Here is a 23165-nt window from a genome sequence, read left to right as displayed (position 1 = left end):
GCAGTACTTCAACTCAGGGCCTGGCTCCTTATTCCCGATTCCCCTGTGTGCTCCTAGTGCTATTAAAAAAAGGTATTAAAGCTTTGTTTGAAACTCAACCCAGTCTCTCTCTGGCACGCTGTGTGGTCCTGACACAGCTCAGTAATTGTAACGGCATTGTTCAGGGTCTTCCTATCATAGACTGAGGTTACTGTGACACACGGATGTTTTACAACAGCCCAAGGCAGTGTGCATGTCTGTTATCGAGAGGAGGGAGAGCGAGACAGAAAAAAAAGAAAAGGGCAGACAGACAGGGGTCAGAGGGGTGAAGAGGAGCTCTTGGTGCTAAGCATCAGTGTCTGAATGAGAGGCTGAACTTAATAGATGACACACTGACCCTCTGTCTGCCTCTAAAGACATACATCTCACACATGCTGACTGCTGACACAACATGCCTGCTGACTAGCTAAAGAGATGCTGATCAATTTGAACAACTTTGTCAACCCATCATAAATACATAAATATCCATTCAAATCACACACTCCCACTTTTTACAGTATATGTTGTGAGCTTTATGAAAACCAATAATGAACAGTACAACACTGGTCCAGTTGTACAGCTTGTTGATCAAGTTGGTATAGTAGTGGTTTCTTCACTGCTCGAATTTTTAATGCCTCCTTTTTTAGTAAACTACAGTATATTGTAATTAGCAGAGAAATATTCTGAAACTCTGATACTTAATCTCAATATCTGGTTAATAACGGTAGGATTAGTGTCAGATCAGACTTAACATATAGTCTGAATGGATCCACTGTTGCCTTTTTTCCTCCAAGTTTTGGATACATGTCATGTGTTTTCTTCCTTTGAGTCAGCTAGCTCATTCAGGATCATCTTAAGCTCATCATTAAGTGAAACACAGTAATGAAAAAAGATTCATTCATTTACTCATCTTCAGAAACCGCTTTGGATCTAGAGCCAATTCCTGGAGCACTGGGTGTGAAGCAGGAATACACCCTGGATTGAGCGAACACTCACATTCACACACTCATTCACACCGAGGCCAATTGACTGTAACCAATCCACCTACCAGGATGTTTTTAGGAGGTGGGAGGAAACCAAATAGCCCAGAGTAAAGCCGTGCAGACACGGGAGAACATGTGAAAATCCACACAGACAGTAACCTGAGCTCAAACCAGGGACCCTGGAGCTGTAAGGTTGCCATTACCCAATGCACCGCCATGCTGCCTCTAATGAAAAAGTGAATAAAATTCAAATAATTTGGTTGCTTTTTAATAATCCCAAAGCGCAATTTAGGTGACATGCATGGAAAAACAGTACATAGAGCAAACACGTTACAACATAATAGGTAAAAAGAAAAATGACACATAATCTTTAAGAATTTTTTAAAAGTCTGGTTCTAAGTAAGACAGATTTATTTAGAATTTGTAGACCAATGTAGACCTCAGCCTGATGGGAGCTAATCGAAAGATGGGTGCTATTGATGAGAAGGATCATCCAGCATTTGCTTTCACAGTTACATTACACTTTTAGAGGTTACAAAACTGTGATGTAGAACTTTTAGAGCAGGTATTTACTAGAGAAATATACTGCATTTGATCACGGCGTTTGTGTATGGAAGGCACCCGTTCTGAATGAGCAATAACAGAAGGTTTAAGCTATAATGGAGAAGCACGTCTCATGCTTTAGGAACGTGTGAGAGAATAAACTCAAAGAAGCTTTGTCAGCAGTGAAGGCTCTGGCTGAAAAACATTTTTGGTTTGAGTTGTTTGTGTCTAGCCTTAACTTTAAGCAAATAATCTAAGCTCCTCATTCTGTAGAAAAATAACGGAAGGATTAATCATCACATTTTGCCAAACCACACGAAATTTAAGAGCGTAAGGGGAAAAAAGTTGAGGCACAGGGTGCTATGAGTAGAGAGCTGTGAGAACGTCTGGAGTTTTCTGCTAGTAACGTGTGACTCAAAGCTGTTACAGCATGTTATAATCATCCAGCGAGCATGTGGTCTCTACGGCTCAGGTCTAATCACAATCACACATCTGAAGTGTGACCTGCTCCCAACAAGAGCCCCATTACCCATCCACTGTGCGAGTGCAGGAGAGGCTAATTAGCATGGAGCGCTCTCCAGTTTCAGAGCCCTATGCTCGACCAGGCTTTGATGTGGCCCGTGGAACCAACTCAGATTTCAGGGTGTTGAACTCGAGCTCTAGAATCAGATGCGAGGGTCGTGGTTGAGGTGTGACCCAGGGGCCAAGCGAGTGAGAGCACCAGGGGCCCACACACGCCCGTCATGTATAGCATTGTAGCCCTGTGGCAAGTGAACAAAGCAAAGGTTAGAAGTGTTTGGAAGGGTTCGAGTTTCACACTGCTTGAGTTTCATTCAGATAGCAGCAGGTCACAAGAGTGAACTATTCATCAAATGAGGTAGTGTGTGTGTGTGTGTGTGTGAATATGTGTTAGTGGGGGTGCGAGGAGGCCAAAGGTTTTAACATAGTAGCTTTATTGCACCAAAGCTAACTCTAGATGAGTTGTTTCCAAGCCTGAGAGCTTTTGAAGGATCAATAATCACATTTAGAGATGGAAAAGTGCTAGTGGAAGTCCTCTTTGGCAGGATGCCGGGTCGTTTTGGCCGATCCGATCGTTCCAGTAGTGCCTGTCGCTGTTTTCAATCTTTCACTCTCACACACAGAGATCCACACACAATCAAACCATTGTGCTCTTTTCCAGATGATGTGGTCAAATTAGAGACCAATTTAAAACACATACAAGCCATTAACAGTGGCACGCACTGTATCTTCAGCACACACACTCACTTTTTTGTAATGTATTTCATTAGAGAGAATTCAGCAGAGAACTGTGCAGAACATCTACAGGATATGTTCACTTACATAGTCCAAGTCTCTCATATCAACTCTTAATTACAGCAGATGACTCTCAGAGAAAACAGGTTAAATCTAGCACTTTAAAGGGTTCTTTTTTCCAGTATGTCCCTTTGGAGTAACCCTTAATGTTTGTTTTTATGTAGAACACTATAACAGAGGATTTCCCTTTCTCAGAGCACTTATTTCTTAGTGTAGGGGTGAGTTTTATGGCAAAAATTATCATATCATGATCCACTACGACCCTGACCAGGATAAAGCAGCTATTGAACATGATAAAGTCTTATGGAAGATTTACAAAGAATCAATTATGTAACAGCAAAGAGATAAAAACGGAGCATTTAGTACAAACATATACTACTAATAAAATAAGTTTATTGTGGAGCGATTTGTCAAGATATCGATATTATATCATCATATTGCCCAGCCCTGCAATATGGGAATTCTGAAGGGCTGCGTTTGTTTGAATTTTAAGTTTAGAAAAATTAAAACCTAGCTTAGGACTAATGCTGCCTGGTAGCACTCGTAATTTCCACTAAGAAACCTGGAAATGTTTATGCAGACTATAATGAGTTTAGCTTTAAAAAGTGATTTTTGATCAACTAACACTACTGACACTACTACCAACTTTTCCAACCTATCAAAGCAAACATAAAGCTACATGAAGCTACTTCGTATTACCCATTTCTCCATCTTTTCTCTTTTTCCATTTTGATCTTTTACACACTTCTTAAACTATTTTGACTCCTGGAACAAACTCTTGTCTTTTCTGTTCTAATCAGTGTTTTTTTTTTCAATATCTAAGAATAGCTTTAATGTGTCTCTGCGTGTTATTTTTCTCCTCCGTTGTTGTTGATAGGACTCATCTCCCTTGCGCATGTTTGTGTTCCTTAATGAACGCCTCGTTCCACCCTGTGTGCTTCATTTGCATATGTCTTGTTAAACTGCCAGACTTCTCGGTGGGCTGCCTGTGTTTTACCATGTCCCCATTGTCACACCTTCTCCCTAACAACAAACCAGTGTTCTTTTTGCAAAATCTTTTATTTTTAATGATTTATGTTAGGATTAGAGAAGGGTGAAGTTGATTGTATATCACGGCTACTGCTACGGATCCAGCGCTAATCTAACACACCTGATCCAGACTTAAGTAGCACTGGAGTATGAGAACTCTGCAGGATGGCGGATGTGTAGCAGCAGGTTTTGATCCAGATCTTCACTGTGGGACAAAGCTATACTGATGATGGATTCAACACTGAGCTGGATAAAACATTACAAGGAAATACTTCACTCAGAATGATATAACAGCGAAGAATAATATGGCGAATAAGGCTCAATTAGCACACATTTGTTTCCACTGTGAGCACCATGAGCATTCTGGATGAAGTGTCCTTTTATGGTAGGCTGTAAACCGTGCAATCCGTTCCAAAGTGATAAAGATTTTGCTGTGGAACATCTACAGCAAACATTTGTACATTCTTAAAAAAGTTAAATCTAGAACCCTAGGATTCTTTGGTTTGTATGTTTGAACTCTACAACTAATTGTTTTCCTATTAAAAAGAGTTCCAAGTAGATCATAAATTGATTAGTTAGCCTACTGGGCAAGTAAACACTCCAGTGTGCTACCCAGTCCCATGTTTTGGTTTCCCAGAATTCTAACTGACTGCCTAAAAACTGGAAGCTAAAATGATGTAATACCGAATGGCGATTTAGTTAGCTAGTGACATGAATTAATATAGACTAAAAGAAACGAATAAATAAATGATCACATAGCACACTAGTTTTGCACCTTCACTAAAAATCATTGGCTATCAATCAGTCAACTTTCACTTCAAGCTGTGGTGTTCTGAAAAAGACAGTATTCGAAGTCTCTGTTATCACTAGATATGTTTATGAGGTGATTGCATGTTGTGCTCGCGGGAGAGGTATATGACAGCTTTGCGCTGGACTTTATTTGGCTCAGTGTTCACACAAATGTGTGTTCCTGATTCGGAAAAGATTATCAGTTATCTATGTACAGTAATTAATCCTAATAGAAACTTTTCTCCCATCAGCGTGGCCAATGTGTGTAGTGCGGCAGGCTGTAGGATTCAGGATTAGGATTTTAGGATTTTTCTGGGCAACTGCAAATTAAAAGATTATATACAGTTATATATAGATACAGAATGTTTTTGCTTGTCCTGGGTGGCCGGGTTAGTGATTTATCTACCCTGCTTTTAGCTATGAACCTGTGCTATGGGTCACTCAGAGATGAAGTAAGTTTAAAGGACACTTAAAAATTGATGGGAGCACTAGATGGACACTTTGCTCCAGAGATTGTTGCTATTAGATGGATGCTTTGCTCCAGAGATTCTTGCTATTACTCTGAATGGAAAACTGGCTGAACACCCTATAAATCTCAGGTCATGTTCAAGCATAAAACATATTAACAGTAACTTTTGTAAGAGTAAATTGTATCACGTGGATGTAAAGCATCCAAAAATAATGAAAAGGATATAGCCTTCCAAGACAGTAGGGTATACTTGTCATCACTTCAGCAAGGACCACAGCCAAAGACGCCCCCTGGTGGCACACAGACACCACTGCTTTACTGAAGTGCCGAGAGAAGAACACACTAAAACACTTCACATACAAAAGTTTCACATACAAAACCATTCCAAAATAAAACTATGTGTCTTTCTTATCGTGTATACATGTCAAGTTTGTATACACTTCCCTGAAGTGTTTTCATCCTTGTGGTGTTCTTTATGTGACCCCATATCCATGTATTCCCATGTTATGATGCTACACATCAAACTTTTCTTCATAGCTGACACTATTTAAATCACTTGTCTTTAATAATAGTGCTGCTGGCTTTACAGCCTCTCTGCTCACTCATCCTTTCAGCATAATGCATCCACTATTAGAGGCAAGTGCTGTTTTATTTAGACATAAGTGTCTTCCTTTAGACACACACACATGGAGAGTGTATTTGTATGGTCAGTGAGTGTGTGTGTATGTGTGTGTGTGTAAGTGAGGAAGGAGTGTGAGCAGTAGCAGCTGTGGGGTCATGATGTGCCAGGGTGCTGAAAGATAAAGTCCATCCTGCTGAAGCTTGGACTTAGACTCTGTATACAAGAGCTCAGTTTTAAACACTGTGGCCTGACGGTCCAAACACAGATTAAAGGTGCGGTCAGTGATTTTTAAGTCAGAATAATTTTTGTCTTTATGGCAAAGTTCTCCTCACATCCAGAAGCTTTAATAAAATATCTCCTTAGAGGAGAAACTGTGGTCTTTGTGGCAACACAAACTCTATGTACCCTTAGAAAAAAGGGTTCCACAAGAGTTCTTTGAATAATTGAGTGTTCTTAGCCTAGGAGGGCTATATGTGGACTGAATGGGAAATGCTTTCTTCTTTAAGTGTTTCCCCATTGGGGCAAATGAAGGACAATTTAGGGTTCTGTATTTAACTTTATTTTTAAGACTGTACACTGGGAAATATACGAAAACGATCCAGCCAATCAGGACAGGAAGCACCTTTAGTTGGATGTAAATCTTCTGCCATTAGCATTCATCTTATGCACACACATGCACGCTTGAAAAAAGTTTCCTCAAGGATTCTTTGGAAAGTTCTTCTCTTACTACCCGGATGTACTTTGACCAAAATGGAAATTCTCTGTTGTAGGGTTCAGAATAGAGCCTTTAAAAGCTCCCTCATTGGGACAAGCTGAAGAACCTTTGAGTATACTGTATATTCAATATTTGTTTGAATTGAGTTTCAAAACTCAAAAGCACCATTATTGCTAATTACACCTTTAAAGACTAGTTTATATCGATCAATGTGTATTTGCCCCAATAATGTAGCTATGGTTACAGGGTACGTAGTACACTCCTTAAAAAAGGCTCCATCTAGTACCAGGTCCTGGGGAATACAGAACCCTATGAAGAGGAAGTAGTGCCCCCTCCAGAGAACCTTTGAGGAAGGTGGAGGACTGAGTCTACAAATGTTGGAATGGACAAAGAAAGGAAGAGGAAGAGCTCTGTAGCCACACACGTCATTGATACTGTACCAGTGCATTTATCTGTGATGTGTGTCTCCTGTGCAGGCCCTTCCTCCTGCTGCCGCCCCTCATGGAGTGGATGCGTGTGGCCATCGTACACGCAGAGCACCGCCGCAGCCTGTTAGTGGACAGCGATGACGTGCGACAGACAGCACGGCAGCTACTACCGGGGCTCGACTGTGAACCCCGACTCCTAAAGTAAGAGACCTGCTCTCGCTGCATTTTACCTTTAAAATAATTGAGCACAGGCTAGACTGACATTTTCCTTATAATATGCCCATATAAACATTTAACAGATGTAGTAAAATTGCCACACTTTAACTCGCAGTGGAAAAGGCCCGCAGTGGTGAACAGCACAACATATGAGCTCACTCCTGCTCTAGCGTTTACTTCATTACTGTATCAGTGGACAAATACCATCTGCAAAACCCTCAGACTTTATATGCCACACCCGCCTAGTGATTCAGACCACAGGCTGATGTCAGGACCTTGGCCTGGCTTTTTTAATGATTTGTAAGAATAAAAACACACTTTTATTCCGGTCATAAAACCACCTCCTACGCCTTCTCTCCCTTCAACTGGTTTATCTAGTTTTAAATGCTGTCCTCCTTTTTTTCACTCTCCCTCATATTTTCTCACATATTATCTTTATGCATCATAACTGACCCCAGTGCACTCTCTCCCACCCTCCACCCTCCATCTCTGTCTTCTTCTCTCTCCAGGCCAGAGTGCTGTTTCAGTTCCTTCAAACGGCTGGATGCCAAAGCCGCCACTGATAAGTTCCAGCTGGATCTGGGCTTTCGCATGCTCAACTGTGGCCGCACAGATCTAATAGGGCAGGCCATCGAGCTGCTGGGGCCAGACGGAGTCAACAGTATGGACGATCAGGTATTACACACAAGGCATTCCATTGAGAGAATTATGTTTCCAGAATGCTTAATATTGAGCTTTGACAACAATATCCACCTCGAGTCAGATTTCATATGTGTCTCCTTCTCCTGCTGTGTGTGCGATGCAGGGCATGACCCCACTCATGTACGCTTGCGCTGCTGGAGACGAGGCTCTGGTCCAGATGCTGATCGACGCCGGAGCCAATCCGGACGTAGCGGTGAGTTCATTCAGCGATGACTGCTTAGATTGCGCCATGACCAGTACTTGGTTTTACTGCATGCCAGGAATGTGACTGCTCCCTCAAAAGACTTCAGAGCTACAGCGGAGTGCAAAAGTTTGCATCACCCATGTCCCCAAAAAAAGAAAAAAATGGATCTCTGTTTTACAACTGATCTACAAAGAAGAAAATTAGAAAATGTTTAAAACAAAATTCGGATGTGTCCTGAAACAAAACAAAATGAACATTTTCAAAATGAATTTTTGAGGCCATTATTGTTTGTTAACACAATGAAATTTTCTAGTCTTCTTTCTTTGTGCTAAAGGGTTGTTTTTCTGCAGTTTGTTCCTGTGCTGTGTCAGTTCAGGGGTTGAGCGACTGTGACAATTTTGTCTGTTGCTCTGTGTGAAAACTCTATTTATCATCATTTGTCATATCTGTTATAATACAGAGTTCCATAGTGTGATTGGAGACATATTGAATAAAAGAAAAAAATGCATTTTTGAGAGAAGTTCCAAGAAATATGTGTTCCTAAAAAGTGAACCAGCATTCGCAGCTCATCATCACTCTTCACAGATTGCTGCTTTATGTAGCATGGGGCCTGAAGCTGTATTTTGTTTCCACTAGGTGCCCGTGTGCTCTTCTAAACACCCCTCTGTCCACCCAGACAGCCGCCACTGGGCCGCGCTCACGTTTGCAGTGCTGCACGGACACATCTCCGTGGTAGAGGTGAGCCTGTTATTCATAGAATTTGCATATTAAATATTCTAGACATGAAAAGGGAGAGATATAGACATGAATAAGGAGGAGTATGTTTTTAAAAAAGCAATGTTGAAACATGAAAACGTGGATCTTATGGATGATTTCTCACATACTTATGCTCTTCTTGTACATTCTTAACTGTGCATTTGTGTGTGTGTGTGTGTGTGTGTGTGTGTGGTCAGCTCCTCCTGGATGCCGGGGCCAATGTGGAGGGAGCCGCAGTGCGTAATGGGCAGGAGAGCTGTGCAGATACTCCGCTCCAGCTGGCTTCAGCAGCAGGTGTGTACCCGGATTCATTATACACTGGCGCACCTTGCCATGCCCTGAGCCTTGCACATTCCTCAGTCTCTCTCTCTGTGCCACTCTCGAGCTCATCTACTGCAGAGAGGCCAAAAATAGGCTCATGGTGGCAGCCCGCAGAAGCCTGACAATGAATTAAGCAACGGGAGCTGACTGAATTGGGTCAGGAGTGTGCACAGTGTGTGTGTTTGCATGGCATGCATATTTACAGGGTGCGGTGAGGGAGTTTGTGGCTGGTTGATCCTTTTTAAAGTGTGTGGGGACATTCTGTGTAGGGATTTCGGAGAGGCCACACATAGCTGCATGATGAGAACCACCACAGTACACACGTGCTCCCTCTACAGCTGCCTGTGCAGCACACTTTCTAACCAGCGATTAAGATATTTAACCATCCCATCTTTTCTTTCCACCCATTTGTCCTTCTCACTTTTTTTATTTATTTACTTCTCATATTTACATCTCATATTCGTGCTTTCTCCTCTCCTTCTTGCAGGGAATTATGAGATGGTGAGTTTGTTGCTGGCGAGGGGGGCTGACCCCTTGCAGAGGGCCCGGGAAGGAAACACTCTTACATCATCGCTTTACGAGGACATGAACTGCTTTAGTCATGCTGCTGCACATGGCCACAGGTACACCCTACAGAGTTTCCACACACACACACACACACACACACACGCACACACACATTCAGTGTACCCCCTACACAGAAGGAAGTGATTACACTCATGTAGTTGATGTGTAGGTTTACCCCCTACAGACAGAAACCAGAGCCTGTGTTCATCAAGCCTCCCAGAATACACAAATCAGTCACAGCTGCTTAAATTAAGTGATGTCATTTGGGTACTCCTACACAACTGAGCAAAAGCAATTAATAAAGATTCCTAATACATACTAAAATAGTGATCATAACAGCAGAAAATTAGATGTTAACAAATGAGAGCATAGACATACAGCATGTATCTTTCCGGACAGTGTAAATGATATCATAAATAATGAGTCAGTTATGTGATAATGTTTAGATAGAAATATCAGAACTGTTGTTGCAGACATTATCTATTCATCTATAATATGTTAGATGCTGTAACTATAACCTACAGCTCTGGCAACAGGAAAGATGCCCCATTGTAGCATTGATGATCTGGGACCATGCCAGGTGATATATAGATGAAGTATGGATCAAACCAACAATTTTAGCACTTACTCTACAACATTTGCACCTTTTTTCCAATTAGACAATAGCATACAAAGAGTACCAGCTTGTGTGCTAGTTCACTGGAGTCAGTGATGAACCTATATTAAAATTCTAGTCACCAAATACAAGTACAAAGACAATAATGTCAAGTACTGTGAGTAGGCAGAGCAAACTGGAGAATGTTAGCATAAGCACTTTAGTTATGGCATAAAGCTGACACACTGAAGAACCTTTAAGCATGAATGTCAATTCTTCTTCACATTGAAAGTTTGGTCATGTGACTTCTAGGTCCTGCTGTAAGTTTAGTCATAAGATCACTTAATCAGATACTTAGAAGTAATTTTAAGAGGCTGATGAACACACACACTTTCACATGTATAAATCATTCAGGACATGGCCACTGACACTGAGACTTTATAGATTATTTACCTACACTGGAGCACTGTTAGAGTGCAGTCCTATCTCCTACTGCACATACACCCTCACAAGCACACACACTCATGACTCAGTTCCGGTAAAGACTCATCATTGCCATCTCATTGCCCGTGTGACCTAATACGTACAAGCTACCTGTTTAAACCTGTAAACGCACACACAAACCACCCACCCACACCCAACCACACACACACCCACACACACACACACCTGTTTGTAGACAGTGACTGCTTACTGTTCACAAGATGCAAAATGAGCTCAGTAAGTAAAGTGTGTAATGGTGGCACATGATAGTCCAATATTTAACTTACTTTAATTAAACTGCAAATACTACTACTACACCAGTATGCTGTATCGCATTACCTTCAGTGTACAAATGTGATATCAGTATTGTCTAACAGAAATAGTACAATACGCCCAGATAGCTCATGTTATTAAGTAGATAAAGATGCTGTGTTTAAAGGCATTTAAATTCATTTGAACCGATCTTTATAGACATGTGCGTTCTGAATGCAGCGTTCCATCAGCATTAGTGTTTCCAGGTTAAATGTTCTTTCCACTCTCGGCTACAGGAACGTCCTGAGGAAGCTGCTCTCTCAGCCACAGCAGGTGAAGGACGATGTGCTCTCTCTGGAGGAGATCTTGGCAGAGGGGGTGGTGGGGGTGGTGGAGGAGGCAGCGCCCTCTGAGGGAGGACAGCCTCGTCTCTGTAAGGCCCGCATGAAGGCCCTGCAAGAGGCGTCATTCTACAGCGCTGAGCACGGCTACCTGGATGTCACCATGGAGCTGCACTCTCTGGGTAACGCCCTTATTTTTGACATGTTTTACATGTTTTAACTAAAAATGGACATCATTTTTTACAAGACTTACAAATATGAACCTTTGTGTGGTTCAGTTTCTTTGTTGACATCAAAGTTAGTGTTTATTATTTATTATTATGGATGGCCAATATGGCTAAATAAATAAATAGATAAATAAAGTGATACTTGATCTTTATGCTATATGATATATGATCACAATATTTTAGTTTTTAGGTTTCACTAATCAATGGCCAACAACACAGTGGAACTGTATTATATTTTTTAAACAACAGCACTGCTGAATACTCAATACTGATTGGCCAGAAGGTGCAGATTAATTTTCTATAAGAGCAGCTTTGGCAGTATTTGCAGCCGCAAAGTTTATTTTAATTCGCTCTTTCTAACAAGTTGTCGTTCCTATAGTAACAGCTTGCACAGGGGCTTTAATGCTGGATGCTCCACATAAATGTAATTGTTAAAATGCTGAAGTTTTCTGTCAGCATTTTTGGAAGGAGTCTCCAGTGTCAGCACTTACTGTAACTTTACGTTTTCAGACACGAGAAAGTCTTGTTTCTTGGTAATATGACAAGTTGCATTTTTTTGTCCTATTAACATCAAGAGAGAGAAAATAAATGAGACTAGTAAGGGAACAGCCTTATAGCTGCTATAATGTAAGTGATTACAGGAACTAACAAACTATATAACATAAGTATATAAGATAAAAATTATGTTGTGTCATCCTTTAATTAATAAAAATGTAACTGTGGGATAATTGCTGTGGTGTAAGAGGAATAAAACACTTTATGACATGCTGTTACAAGAAAATAATTCACTTTGGGCTGATAACAGTAACTCAGGTTCACATCATGCAGTATCACAGCACCCAGTCACTCATTATTTTCCTAGAACACTACACCCCATCATATTTTATTCCTTACTTATATACCTTTTATAAAAATTATTTAACATGGAAAAAGAAAGGAAAATAAAATGAAAGTCATTTCTTTAGGCCATGTTCAACAGAGGGTAACAAGGTGAAATTAAAGTATTAAAAATCACTCATGTTTGTAAATCTGAATCCAAAAGGCGATTGTTGTGTATGCCACTTGACCTCCATCTGGCTGTTTACACTCATGCCAGTGGCTTTTGTGTATATATTTGCATCATTATTGTTAATAATTGAGAGGATGTGAGAGCTGGACTGAGTGAGTGAGACACTGATAAACATTAAAAAGGACAGGAGGGGTCAGTGGACCATAGTGATATGTAGTTTAGTGCAGTGGACTCTGACAAGCTTTCCTGCCAGTGAAGGTTATAGAGGGAACAGCTGGACTGATTCTCTGGTGCCCCCTGCAGGAGTGCCCTGGAAGCTGCATGTGTGGCTGGAGTCTCTGCGCAGCGCCCAGCTACAGTCCAGAGCCTCGGTCACACTGTCTCTGCTCCGAGACTTCAGCTCCATCAAGGAGGACGAGTACGGACAGGAGCTGCTCTCTGTTGGTCTGCCTCTCATGTTCAACATCCTCAAGAGCTGCAAGGTACCAAGCAAACACTGTAAACAGCACAACATAAAGAACTGCTTCATGACCAAATCCACACTAAACACTGTTTATTTTCTCTGTGTGTGCACCTGCAGAGTGAAGCTATAATGCAGCAGTTAGGCTCCATCTTCAGTCACTGCTTCGGATCTGCCCCTCTTCCTGTCATTTCCGAGAAGAAGACCACTCTTTCAGCACAGCTCGGTAATTAAGATCTGTGTGACGGCTATGTCATTAAAGTCACCCTTTACTTTATCAAATTCAAGTCATGGAATAAAGTACTGTTCATCAATACAGCAGATTTCCATCATATCAATCTAATAGAGGTTATTTTGTAGATTGAAGTATAGTGGGGGATCTTTTATAATAAAGTGACTTTCAGGAAATTTGTGCAAAACCTGATACACTTTTAAAAACCTCAGTGGACTCTTCAGTGGAATCCACCCTGAAAGGTATTAATATCTGGTTTTAATCACTGTTTTAAGGAAGGAAACTACTAAAGGTTCCCCAAAGTTAGTGTTCAAAATGTGACAAAAGTATTATTGCATCATAAAATATTAAGGCCAATCAGGTTCTGATACGCAAATGTAGTCCCCTCTACAAAGAGATAGGGATGGAGCATGTGGTATTAAAATATTATAGAACAGATAAAGATTAAAATTTGGATTTCTTGATAAGAGGAAAAAAGCATAGAGCCTTCTGTGCCTTTTTCTGTATTCTTTTTTTCTGAAACCACCATAGCAAACAATTTTTTATTCAATATAAATATCAATATAAATCTTCTTTGTATAACAGCCAAGAGGTTTTTATTAAAAATGAATGAAAATGGATAGACTATGGGGGATTCCTAGTTTACAGAAACAGTCAGTATGCCTTCGGTCTCATTTTTCAGATCCCCACTTCCTGAATAACCAGGAAATGTCAGACGTGACGTTTGTGGTGGAGGGGAAGCCGTTCTACGCTCACAGGGTTTTGCTGATCACAGCATCTGAGAGGTGAGATAATAAAAAAAGGACTATTATATGTGGACAGAAGGAAGGTGAAGGGCTTACTGATTATATAAATGATAGCACACTTGGTACAGTGGTGACAGTGTTGGCACAGGTTTGCCTGTTTTTTTCACTTTCTACATAAATGCATATACTTTATAAGAAAGCATTCTGTCTGAAATGCTCTTAGTGTTACACTATAAATCTCTTCTCTGTATAAACGTTTCCTGTCTATGTCCTATCAGGTTTAAGTCTCTTCTGGGCTCCAGCAGCTCTGATGGCTCCCAGCACTGTAAGGAGATCGAGATCAGTGATGTGAAGTACACCATTTTTCAGGTATCAGCTGTGAATTCCCTTATATTCCTCTTCTGTGTAACAGCTAAGATGTAGTGTTGATCACGTTCACATTACGTGTCCCCAGGTGATGATGTCATATCTGTATTCGGGTGGGACGGAGCCTCTGAAGCTCGCTGTGCCTGAGCTGCTGGAGGTAAGTTTGTAGTGGAATTGTTGAAGATAGCTGATAAATAGAAGCAGATGATATTTATAATAATCATGTAGCTCTTACTGTATAAAATGTATTTGTGGGAATGTTGTGAAAGGTATTGGCAATCCATTGAAAACAATGCGCATGCTGGAAATCCGATTTGTTTGTTTTTTTTGTCCTTTGCCAGCTGCTGTCAGTGGCGACATTGTTCCAGTTAGGAAGTTTGCAGCGCCACTGTGAACTGCTCTGTGCTCAGAACATCAACCTGGATAATGCAGTCAGTATGTACAACACAGCCAAGGTGAGCAGAACAATACACACCTTCCACACAGCCAGTGGGAGCTTGGCAGGGAATCCTGGCATAACTGCTTAACCGCCTCAGTTTCTTATGCGAATGTACTAAAATAAATAGTCTAATCGCGCAAACTAACCTAGCCTGTTTCTAGAGAAAGTCATTTTATTTAACCGCCAGTTTCATTTGACCGTTTTTTTTTTTTTAACCTGCACATAACACACACAACCTGCAGTACACTAAACATATATAACTTCTCGTGTATATTTCAGGCACAGGGTGCAGCAGAGCTGAGTGTGTACTGTGAAGGCTACTTCCTGCAGAACATGGGCACTCTGATGGAAAGAGAAAGTTTCCGTGGCCTGATCTCCAGCTCTCGCTCGGCTGCAGGGAGAGAATCGCTCCTGGAGGAACTGGAGGCTATGTTAACCCACACGATGCACTCCCTCCATATCAAATCGCATGTGTGAGAGGACAGAGAAGAGTACACGAATGAAGAATTACAGCACAGATCATCAACGACAGGGAAGAGAAAAACAGAAAGACAGGATGAAGAGTTATGACTGGGGAAAAAAGTCAGAATGAGGAGCAGAGGAACAATGTGGATGAATGTGAATTAGGAAAGACTGTGAGCGACTGCAGCTGAAGTGGAACAATGTGGACAGAGACATTGGGAGCTTGTAATAATGGACAATGTGACTGTACAATGTACAAATGTGTAAAATGTGTATTACTACATACTGAATGCAGTGGCATTCTTGTAGCTAAAGCTATCCAAAGCTATTTAGGAACCCCACAGAAATTTTCCTTTTATCCTTTGACAAGCGTCATTTTTACAAAGTCTGCGTGGTAGGACTTGTACTGGGCCAAATGGAGTAGGAGAGGTGGGGTTTTTATAAGCTAAATTACAGCAGATAGAACCTGTATTGGAAAAAAGAGTGGACCTTTTCTATTTAAAATGTGAGATTATTTAATTTGCCTTTTTATTGTTCTCTATGCCAAACAAATAAAATAATATAAAACCAAATGTTATTTTTTTAAACTTGGAAAACGAACTAATTCACTTTAGTGCTCACTTACTGAGAGAAAATCTTTTACCTGTACAAGGACTATAAGACAGACAAAGGGGTAAAGCTGGGGGTAAAGCTGGGGGTAAAGCAGGATACGTCTCTTATGCGTACTAACAATGTTGAAACATTTAATTAGCTCAATTAATCTGTTGCTATAAAGAGTTCACAATTTTATAGAAGTGTTTTTTCAGTTTAATTTAGCCAACCACCTAATTTCATTCATTTATCTTCAGTAACCGCTTTGGATCCCATGCACACACTCGTTCACACCTAGGGGCAATTTAGAGTAGCAAACTCACCTACTGGTATCGTTTTGGGAAGTGGGAGGAAACCAGAGAACTGGGAGGAAACCCACACATACACAGGGTGAACATGTGTAACTGCCAACCAGTAGGCATTTTGGATAGGAGCGCCAAAAGTACGCCAGTTAGGCAGTAAAGGGTTTTTGTTTTGGTGCACTGCATTATGGGTATTGTAGTTTGGGGTGGGGGTGGGTGCTGCAACCTGACTGGAGAAAATGTCACCTATTCAGCAGCACTCTCTTATGACACATCGTCATGAAGGGAATGGACTCAGAAATATGCAAATTGCTCCAGAGTGGCAGAAAGTTTAACGCTGTCTGGCCCTGAAGCTAAGGTAACACTGATACAAGTTTTAATATTAGTGCCACTCAAAAATACGCCAAAGAGCAGAGTTTTTCTCCCCAGCAAAAAGTGGAGATGAGCCAATCTTCATGTGAGTCTGGAATGATCTGCGCAGATGTTTTGAACTCTCCCTGGAAGCCACGCCCCCTCTCCCCATCAACGCTCTCAACTCGTGCGGCTCCTTCGCGCTTTGTTACGGTGTCACGTGGGGTCATGAGAGAAACTCACAATCTCCTCTATTGTTTTATTCATTTATATTGCAAATGCATCTTAGAAATATTGAAGACAGGTTTTGTGCACTAATTACTGGGAGTCGCATTCAAACATTGTGCTAAGGTGCAATAGATTTAATGAAGTAAAGTGTAGTAAAGGTGAAGGTGAAGTGCAATAAAGTGATATGTAGGGAAGTGAAGTGTGGTAAAGTGAAGTGTAGTGAAGTGACGTAGTAAAAGTAAAGTGTAATAAAGTGAAGTGTAGTGAAGTGAAGCACAATCTCCTCTGTCCTGAAGACTTTCCTGTGCTGGGAAACTTTGCAAAGAACCATGACTGTTACAAAGCACAGACACATGTGACTCCCTCCATTAAATAAGTGTCTCCTAACAAAAAAACTTCACCACATCAACAATTACACATTTTCCTTTGTTAAAAAAATACATTCTTTAAATCTGTTTATTATTAGTCTCAGGTTATGTAGAGCATTCGCCGTACAAGTCTCTGTGAATTAGCTGTTCCTATAGAAAAGCTCATTTAGAATGAGCGCATTAATATAAACAATCCGCGCTGTTACTATACAAGTACTATACAAATAACTATACAAGTAATGCAGACCTCCTGACCAATCAGATTTGAGAATTCAACTGCACTTTGGTAGAAAGTATAGTAAAGTGAAGTGTAGTAAAGTGAAGTAAAGTAATCTGTAATAAAGTAAATGATAAAGTGAAGTGTAGTAAAGTGAAGTACAGTAATCTATAATGAAGTAAATGATAATAAAGCATAGTAAAGTGAAGTACAGTAATCTATAATGAAGTAAATGATAATAAAGCGTAGTAAAGTGAAGTAATCTATAATAAAGTAAAGGATAATAAGGTAAATTGAAGTAATCTGTAATAAAGTATAGTAAAGTGAAGTAATCTGTAATAAAGTAAATGATAAAGTGAAGTGTAGTAAAGTGAAGTAAAGTAATCGGTAGTAAAGTAAATGATAAAGTGTAGTAAAGTGAAGTAAAGTAATCTATAATAAAGTAAAGGATAAAGTGTAGTAAAGTGAAGTGTAGTAAAGTGAAGTAATCTGTAATAAAGTAAATGATAAAGTGAAGTAAATTGAAGTAATCTGTAATAAAGTATAGTAAAGTATAGTAAAGTGAAGTAAAGTAATCTGTAATAAAGTAAATGATAATAAAGTGTAGTAAAGTGAAGTAAAGTAATCTATAATAAAGTAAAGGATAATAAAGTGTAATAAAGCGAGCTGCTTTTGTAAGAGGCAGAAACATTCACAAACAAAACAGCATCTTACCTTATCTCACTTCATGAGCCGGAGATGCGACGGACACTAAATATTGACATAGCAAAGATCAACAACAGTCCCGAGAAAGCATGTATGCATGCACACAAACACCCACGCACACACACACTTCAACACACAATCACACATGTATATACGCTCACACAGAATCACACACACACACACACACACACACACACACACACACAAGGCTACAGACATTCCTAATAAGTGAATGAGTTTATTGTTTCATTTGTTTTTTTTTTCCTTGTTCTAAAGTTGCTCACAGTTATGTTACAGCTTCATGTTCATTCCTGCTCTGTGTGTTTATAGTCTGTAGTCACATGATCAGTTGTAGTCTACTGTATAAAATAGGATGATTAACAACAGGTATTGCTTCATTTTTGTTTTGTCAAAAAACTCTTCCCATGTCTGTAAACTAGGATTTTGAGACTGATGGTATTTCTTTCCTCAGAGGTAAATAATACAGACCAGAGGAAGCGTTTCAAAACTCAGTGCACTAAAGGTTCATGAAAGAGAGAAGGACACAAAACAGCGGCTAGGATAACAGCGAAAAGAAGGGCGGGAATGCTTTTTATCTCAAGTAACACAGAGCAAAGCAGTAAGGGGTCAGAAAGGGGTTTTAACAATTACACTAGCGCCATGCAAAGGAAAGCCGATGTCTGACATGCACACAGCAATACAAGTTAAAAGCCAAGAAGAGCAGGTACCAAGCACCCCCTTCATATGAGAAGGTGACTTCAGTCTATTTACAAGAGAACTGACTCAAGAGGAGCATTTTGTCTCAATCCATTGTACACACACAATGAAACTGACAAATATCAAGATGCTCATTCCCTCCCCAAAGAGGCTAGACTACATTCTTAACTGTTAAATTATCCTTTTTTTTAAACATATACTACATTTTTCATCATTCAAAGCTAGAAAAAGAAAAGAAATATTGTCAATGTCCACGTAAATCTCTTAAATCAAGACATGAGAAAAATCTTTTTTTGTCGAACAAACAAACTTGCATTGTGTCATGACATACAAACATTCAAGGATGTAAATAAATAACATTCAATTAATCTGACTTCTCCCCTCGTATTCATAATGATGACAATAAATTAGGGTACACATACGCAATGAATAATTCAGATAAATAAATACAGAAAAATACAAAAATATTCACAATGTATTAAACACTTTTGTCCTTAATTCTACTGCTGGTAGTTGTGACATGAGATGTGAATCATAAAATAGCTTGAATGATAACAGAACTCTAGATTCAGTGCAGCAGCTACTCGAAACTAATGTTTCATAAATTAAGCAATAATAAAACACCAGAAAAAATATGTATATATATATATTGTGTGGCAGCACAAGATTTCAGTCAGAATCTACAACATAATTAAACATTAGTAGCACATCTAGGCATTTTTTTATACATAAGAAGTTTGTTGGTCTGTACAATGGAAATTATTCATTTGGATAAGCTCATGAACCAGCAGCCCATTCGTCTCTACATGACCCCCAATCCCCCACCCCCCATTCCCACCATAGCAATATAAGCATATAAGTCCTTTTGCAGCAGAGCTTTTATATCAAACCCGACTCATTTCTAAAGAAAGTCAACATTGAAAATGACAAATCAAACTGTGATGAGTTTTATCCCGTTGGGACAATCCGTAAATTTTTTTTCTCCCCATTTCTCACACTGTTTTGTCCTTTGTGAGTCCATCCCAGAGTTGTGCATGTCTGTATCTGTATCTGAATGTGTAGTGTGTGTGTGGTTCAGCAAGCTGAAGACGTAAAAAGTTCCTTGTACGTCAGACTGTGTAAGGTCAGATGAAGAGAAGGTAGAACATGGGCTGGATGTTGGTGTCGGTGTGTATGTTTTCCTCAAGGATCACAAAGTCATTGGAGAGAGGTAAAAGAAGGTGAGGATGAAGGATGAGGCGTCTGGTTTTCGTCGTTATGAACAGCGCCCTCCGTCAAAGAACGTGGGTGGAGCAGGGGAGCGGGGTGTTAATAGCTTTTCTGGATAATTCCTGGTAGTAAAAACAAGTCATCACACAAGTGAGGAAAGTGGACACAAAAGAAAAGCCATGAAAAACAAAAAAAAAATGAAAGCCTGTCACAAATGATGAGGGGAATGGCATGGGGGAAGAGTGTGTCTAGATGTGCTCATCTTTACATGTTCATCTTTATACAGTCATTCCATCATACAAAAATCTATTGGACAAGATTATTTGCATCACTGCTGACAGTACGTAAGTCAGTGAGTATGATTGTATTATTTCTACAGGTCTCTAGGGCTGCTCCTGCGTCCCAACAGAAGCCACCATCCTGGCATTGTCCCTGGCATTGCCTGCCAGGCATTTAGAGTCACTAGGCTCGGGATCGTGCCGCGGGTGTCTGTTGGGCGTGCCAGGTGGATGGAGCACCTGGCTGTTCTTCTCGTCTGAAAAAAGTTGTTTAATTACGTCAAAGAAGTTACTCAATGGGCTGCCTAGGTACACAGACGGGAAGAGAAAAAGAAAACAGAGAAAGAGAGAGAACAAACAAATGAATAATGGGCTTCACACAAGGAGAAGTGGCCAGAGAAAGATGAAAAGATGAGAAAAAGAAGAGAGAGGTGCAAGATGAATGAGAAAACGAGGACTCAGAGGTGTTTTTCCACTAAAAGATGGCACTTTTCTATTCTAAGCCTAATGGAGAGAGTAGCACTTCAAACATTTAATAATTAGAGGCCAATATATTCTTTTTGTACAGTGAAAAGTCTAAAATTAAGGTTTTTGTGATGTTAAAAAAAAAAAAAAACAAGATTAATCATGTCAGCTCTTTTTCCACCTTTAATGTGATATAGCAACCAATAAAATTCCAGTGAAAAACAAACTTTCAGGGGAAAAACTTAACACTAATCCCTTCCACTAATACGTTGTTATTTGTCTTTTAGTCTTTTCGGGTAAGAGTCTATCAACTAAGCACATCTTGATTTGGCAATTTTATTCCACTCTTGCTTGCAAAAATACTCCAGATGTGTCAAATTGTGAGGGGATCTGTGCACATCCCTCTTTAAGTCACTGTGATGCAACATTTTCTCGACTTGATGATGATGATGATGCCCTTCACAGTGTTCCATGGTACATCTCATGTTTTGGAAATTCTTTTGTACCTCTCTCCTGATTAATACCTTTTGATAATAAGATCCTGTACAGGCTTTGTAAGCTTTTTGCAGACCATGGCTTCAGCTGAGATGAATCCAAGAAGATATCAAGAAAATCCTACAGAAACAGCTGGTCTTTATTTGGTGTTAATCAGAATCACCTCACTGATGACAGCTGTATGATAATTACTTTTGAACATGAGTTTGAATGTGATTGGTTCATTCTAAACGCAGTCACATGCCCCATTATAAAAGGGGGTGCATACTTGTGTAAACAGGTTATTGTATGTTTTTTCTTTTCTTTTTTCCAATGAAACACTTCTATTTGTTTTTCACTTGAATTTTGTTGGTTGCTCAGAAAAACCTGCACTAATAACAGAGCTGTGTAAAATTTTAGATTCACTGTATATAACAGATCCTTGTATCGGCTCTTAGAACCCATCTTGCAGTTTTTTTGCCACCATCACATTCCCAGGTTGCTAGCACTGTCTTGGCCTGTCTGGCAGTCATCTCATTATGAATGGCAGCTCATCAGTTAAAGTGAAATCTCAACAAAACACAACTGCTGTATATCCTGTGTTTTGACCCTGCTCGCTACTTTGAAACTTCCTGGTCACTCCTTCTGAAAATACATGAAACTTTGGTATAGTACTGGATCTATGAAGCTTCATGAACGCTTCACTCAGTCACGGAGGATTCTTCTCTACTATATCAGGAAAATCTGACATTTTGTTTCTCTAAGTGTGTGCTTATTTATTCTCTTGGCTACTGCAATTCTGGGTGGTTATCAAGTATATGCCATTAGGTCTTTGCAACTAACCCAGAAAATGCAGCTGTATGACTTGTCTTCAGTCTTCCTAAGTTCACTCATGTCACTTCACTGGTTTCCAGTCTGCGGTCCTAACCACTAACTCCCAGTCTGCAATCCCAACCATTAACTCCCAGTCTGCGGTCCCAACCATTAACTCCCAGTCTGCAATCCCAACCATTAACTCCCAGTCTGCAATCCCAACCACTAACTCCCAGTCTGCAATCCCAACCACTAACTCCCAGTCTGCAATCCCAACCATTAACTCCCAGTCTGCGGTCCCAACCATTAACTCCCAGTCTGCGGTCCCAACCATTAACTCCCAGTCTGCAATCCCAACCATTAACTCCCAGTCTGCAATCCCAACCACTAACTCCCAGTCTGCAATCCCAACCACTAACTCCCAGTCTGCAATCCCTACCACTAACTCCCAGTCTGCGGTCCTAACCACTAACTCCCTCTCTCCAGTGTTAACCACTATCTCCCAGTCTGCAATCCCAACCACTAACTCCCAGTCTGCAATCCCAACCATTAACTCCCAGTCTGCAATCCCAACCACTAACTCCCAGTCTGCAATCCCAACCATTAACTCCCAGTCTGCGGTCCCAACCATTAACTCCCTCTCTCCAGTGCTAACCATTAACTCCTAGTCTGCGGTCCTAACCATAAACTCCCTCTCTCCAGTGCTAACCACTAACTCCCAGTCTGCGGTCCCAACCACTAACTCCCAGTCTGCAATCCCAACCATTAACTCCCAGTCTGCGGTCCCAACCATTAACTCCCTCTCTCCAGTGCTAACCACTAACTCCCAGTCTGCAATCCCAACCATTAACTCCCTCTCTCCAGTGCTAACCGCTAACTCCCAGTCTGCAGTGCTAACTTCTAACTCCCAGTCTGCAATCCCAACCATTAACTCCCTCTCTCCAGTGCTAACCGCTATCTCCCAGTCTGCAGTGCTAACTTCTAACTCCCAGTCTGCAATCCCAACCATTAACTCCCTCTCTCCAGTGCTAACCGCTAACACTCAGTCTGCAGTGCTAACTTCTAACTCCCAGTCTGCAGTGCTAACCACTAACTCCCAGTCTGCAGTGCTAACCACTAACTCCCTCTCTGCAGTGCTAAACGCTAACTCCCAGTCTGCAGTCCCACCAAGCACAGGCA

The 23165-nt window shown here is 40.5% G+C and overlaps 2 protein-coding genes across 4 annotated transcripts in view; one reads left to right on the top strand and one right to left on the bottom strand.

Annotated features, from left to right (window-relative positions):
* Positions 1–15840, top strand: part of abtb2b (ankyrin repeat and BTB (POZ) domain containing 2b) — a 49052-nt gene extending 33212 nt beyond the window's left edge. Inside the window, exons 4-17 of the mRNA XM_026919816.3 lie at positions 6959–7111; positions 7636–7801; positions 7932–8021; positions 8649–8750; positions 8966–9062; positions 9577–9712; positions 11283–11509; positions 12867–13045; positions 13144–13249; positions 13938–14040; positions 14280–14370; positions 14456–14524; positions 14709–14822; positions 15086–15840. Coding sequence (XP_026775617.2) covers positions 6959–7111; positions 7636–7801; positions 7932–8021; positions 8649–8750; positions 8966–9062; positions 9577–9712; positions 11283–11509; positions 12867–13045; positions 13144–13249; positions 13938–14040; positions 14280–14370; positions 14456–14524; positions 14709–14822; positions 15086–15283 — 1831 coding nt within the window. The 3' untranslated portion in view covers positions 15284–15840. The remainder of the gene's footprint in view (positions 1–6958; positions 7112–7635; positions 7802–7931; positions 8022–8648; positions 8751–8965; positions 9063–9576; positions 9713–11282; positions 11510–12866; positions 13046–13143; positions 13250–13937; positions 14041–14279; positions 14371–14455; positions 14525–14708; positions 14823–15085) is intronic.
* A 2025-nt stretch (positions 15841–17865) lies between these two features.
* The window catches only part of brsk2a (BR serine/threonine kinase 2a), a 189498-nt gene continuing 184198 nt past the window's right edge, over positions 17866–23165 (bottom strand). Inside the window, exon 19 of one of the 3 annotated variants that reach the window (XM_026920029.3) lies at positions 17866–20539. In XM_026920029.3, coding sequence (XP_026775830.1) covers positions 20340–20539 — 200 coding nt within the window. In that variant the 3' untranslated portion in view covers positions 17866–20339. The remainder of the gene's footprint in view (positions 20540–23165) is intronic. The other 2 variants (XM_026920030.3, XM_053236793.1) reach the window with 2 other exon arrangements.

The sequence above is a fragment of the Pangasianodon hypophthalmus genome, chromosome 9, assembly GCF_027358585.1.
Source record: "Pangasianodon hypophthalmus isolate fPanHyp1 chromosome 9, fPanHyp1.pri, whole genome shotgun sequence".
In the NCBI taxonomy this organism is placed as follows: domain Eukaryota; kingdom Metazoa; phylum Chordata; class Actinopteri; order Siluriformes; family Pangasiidae; genus Pangasianodon; species Pangasianodon hypophthalmus.
The sequence above is the reverse complement of the archived record's forward strand: the minus strand, read 5'-3'. Positions and strand labels throughout refer to the sequence as shown.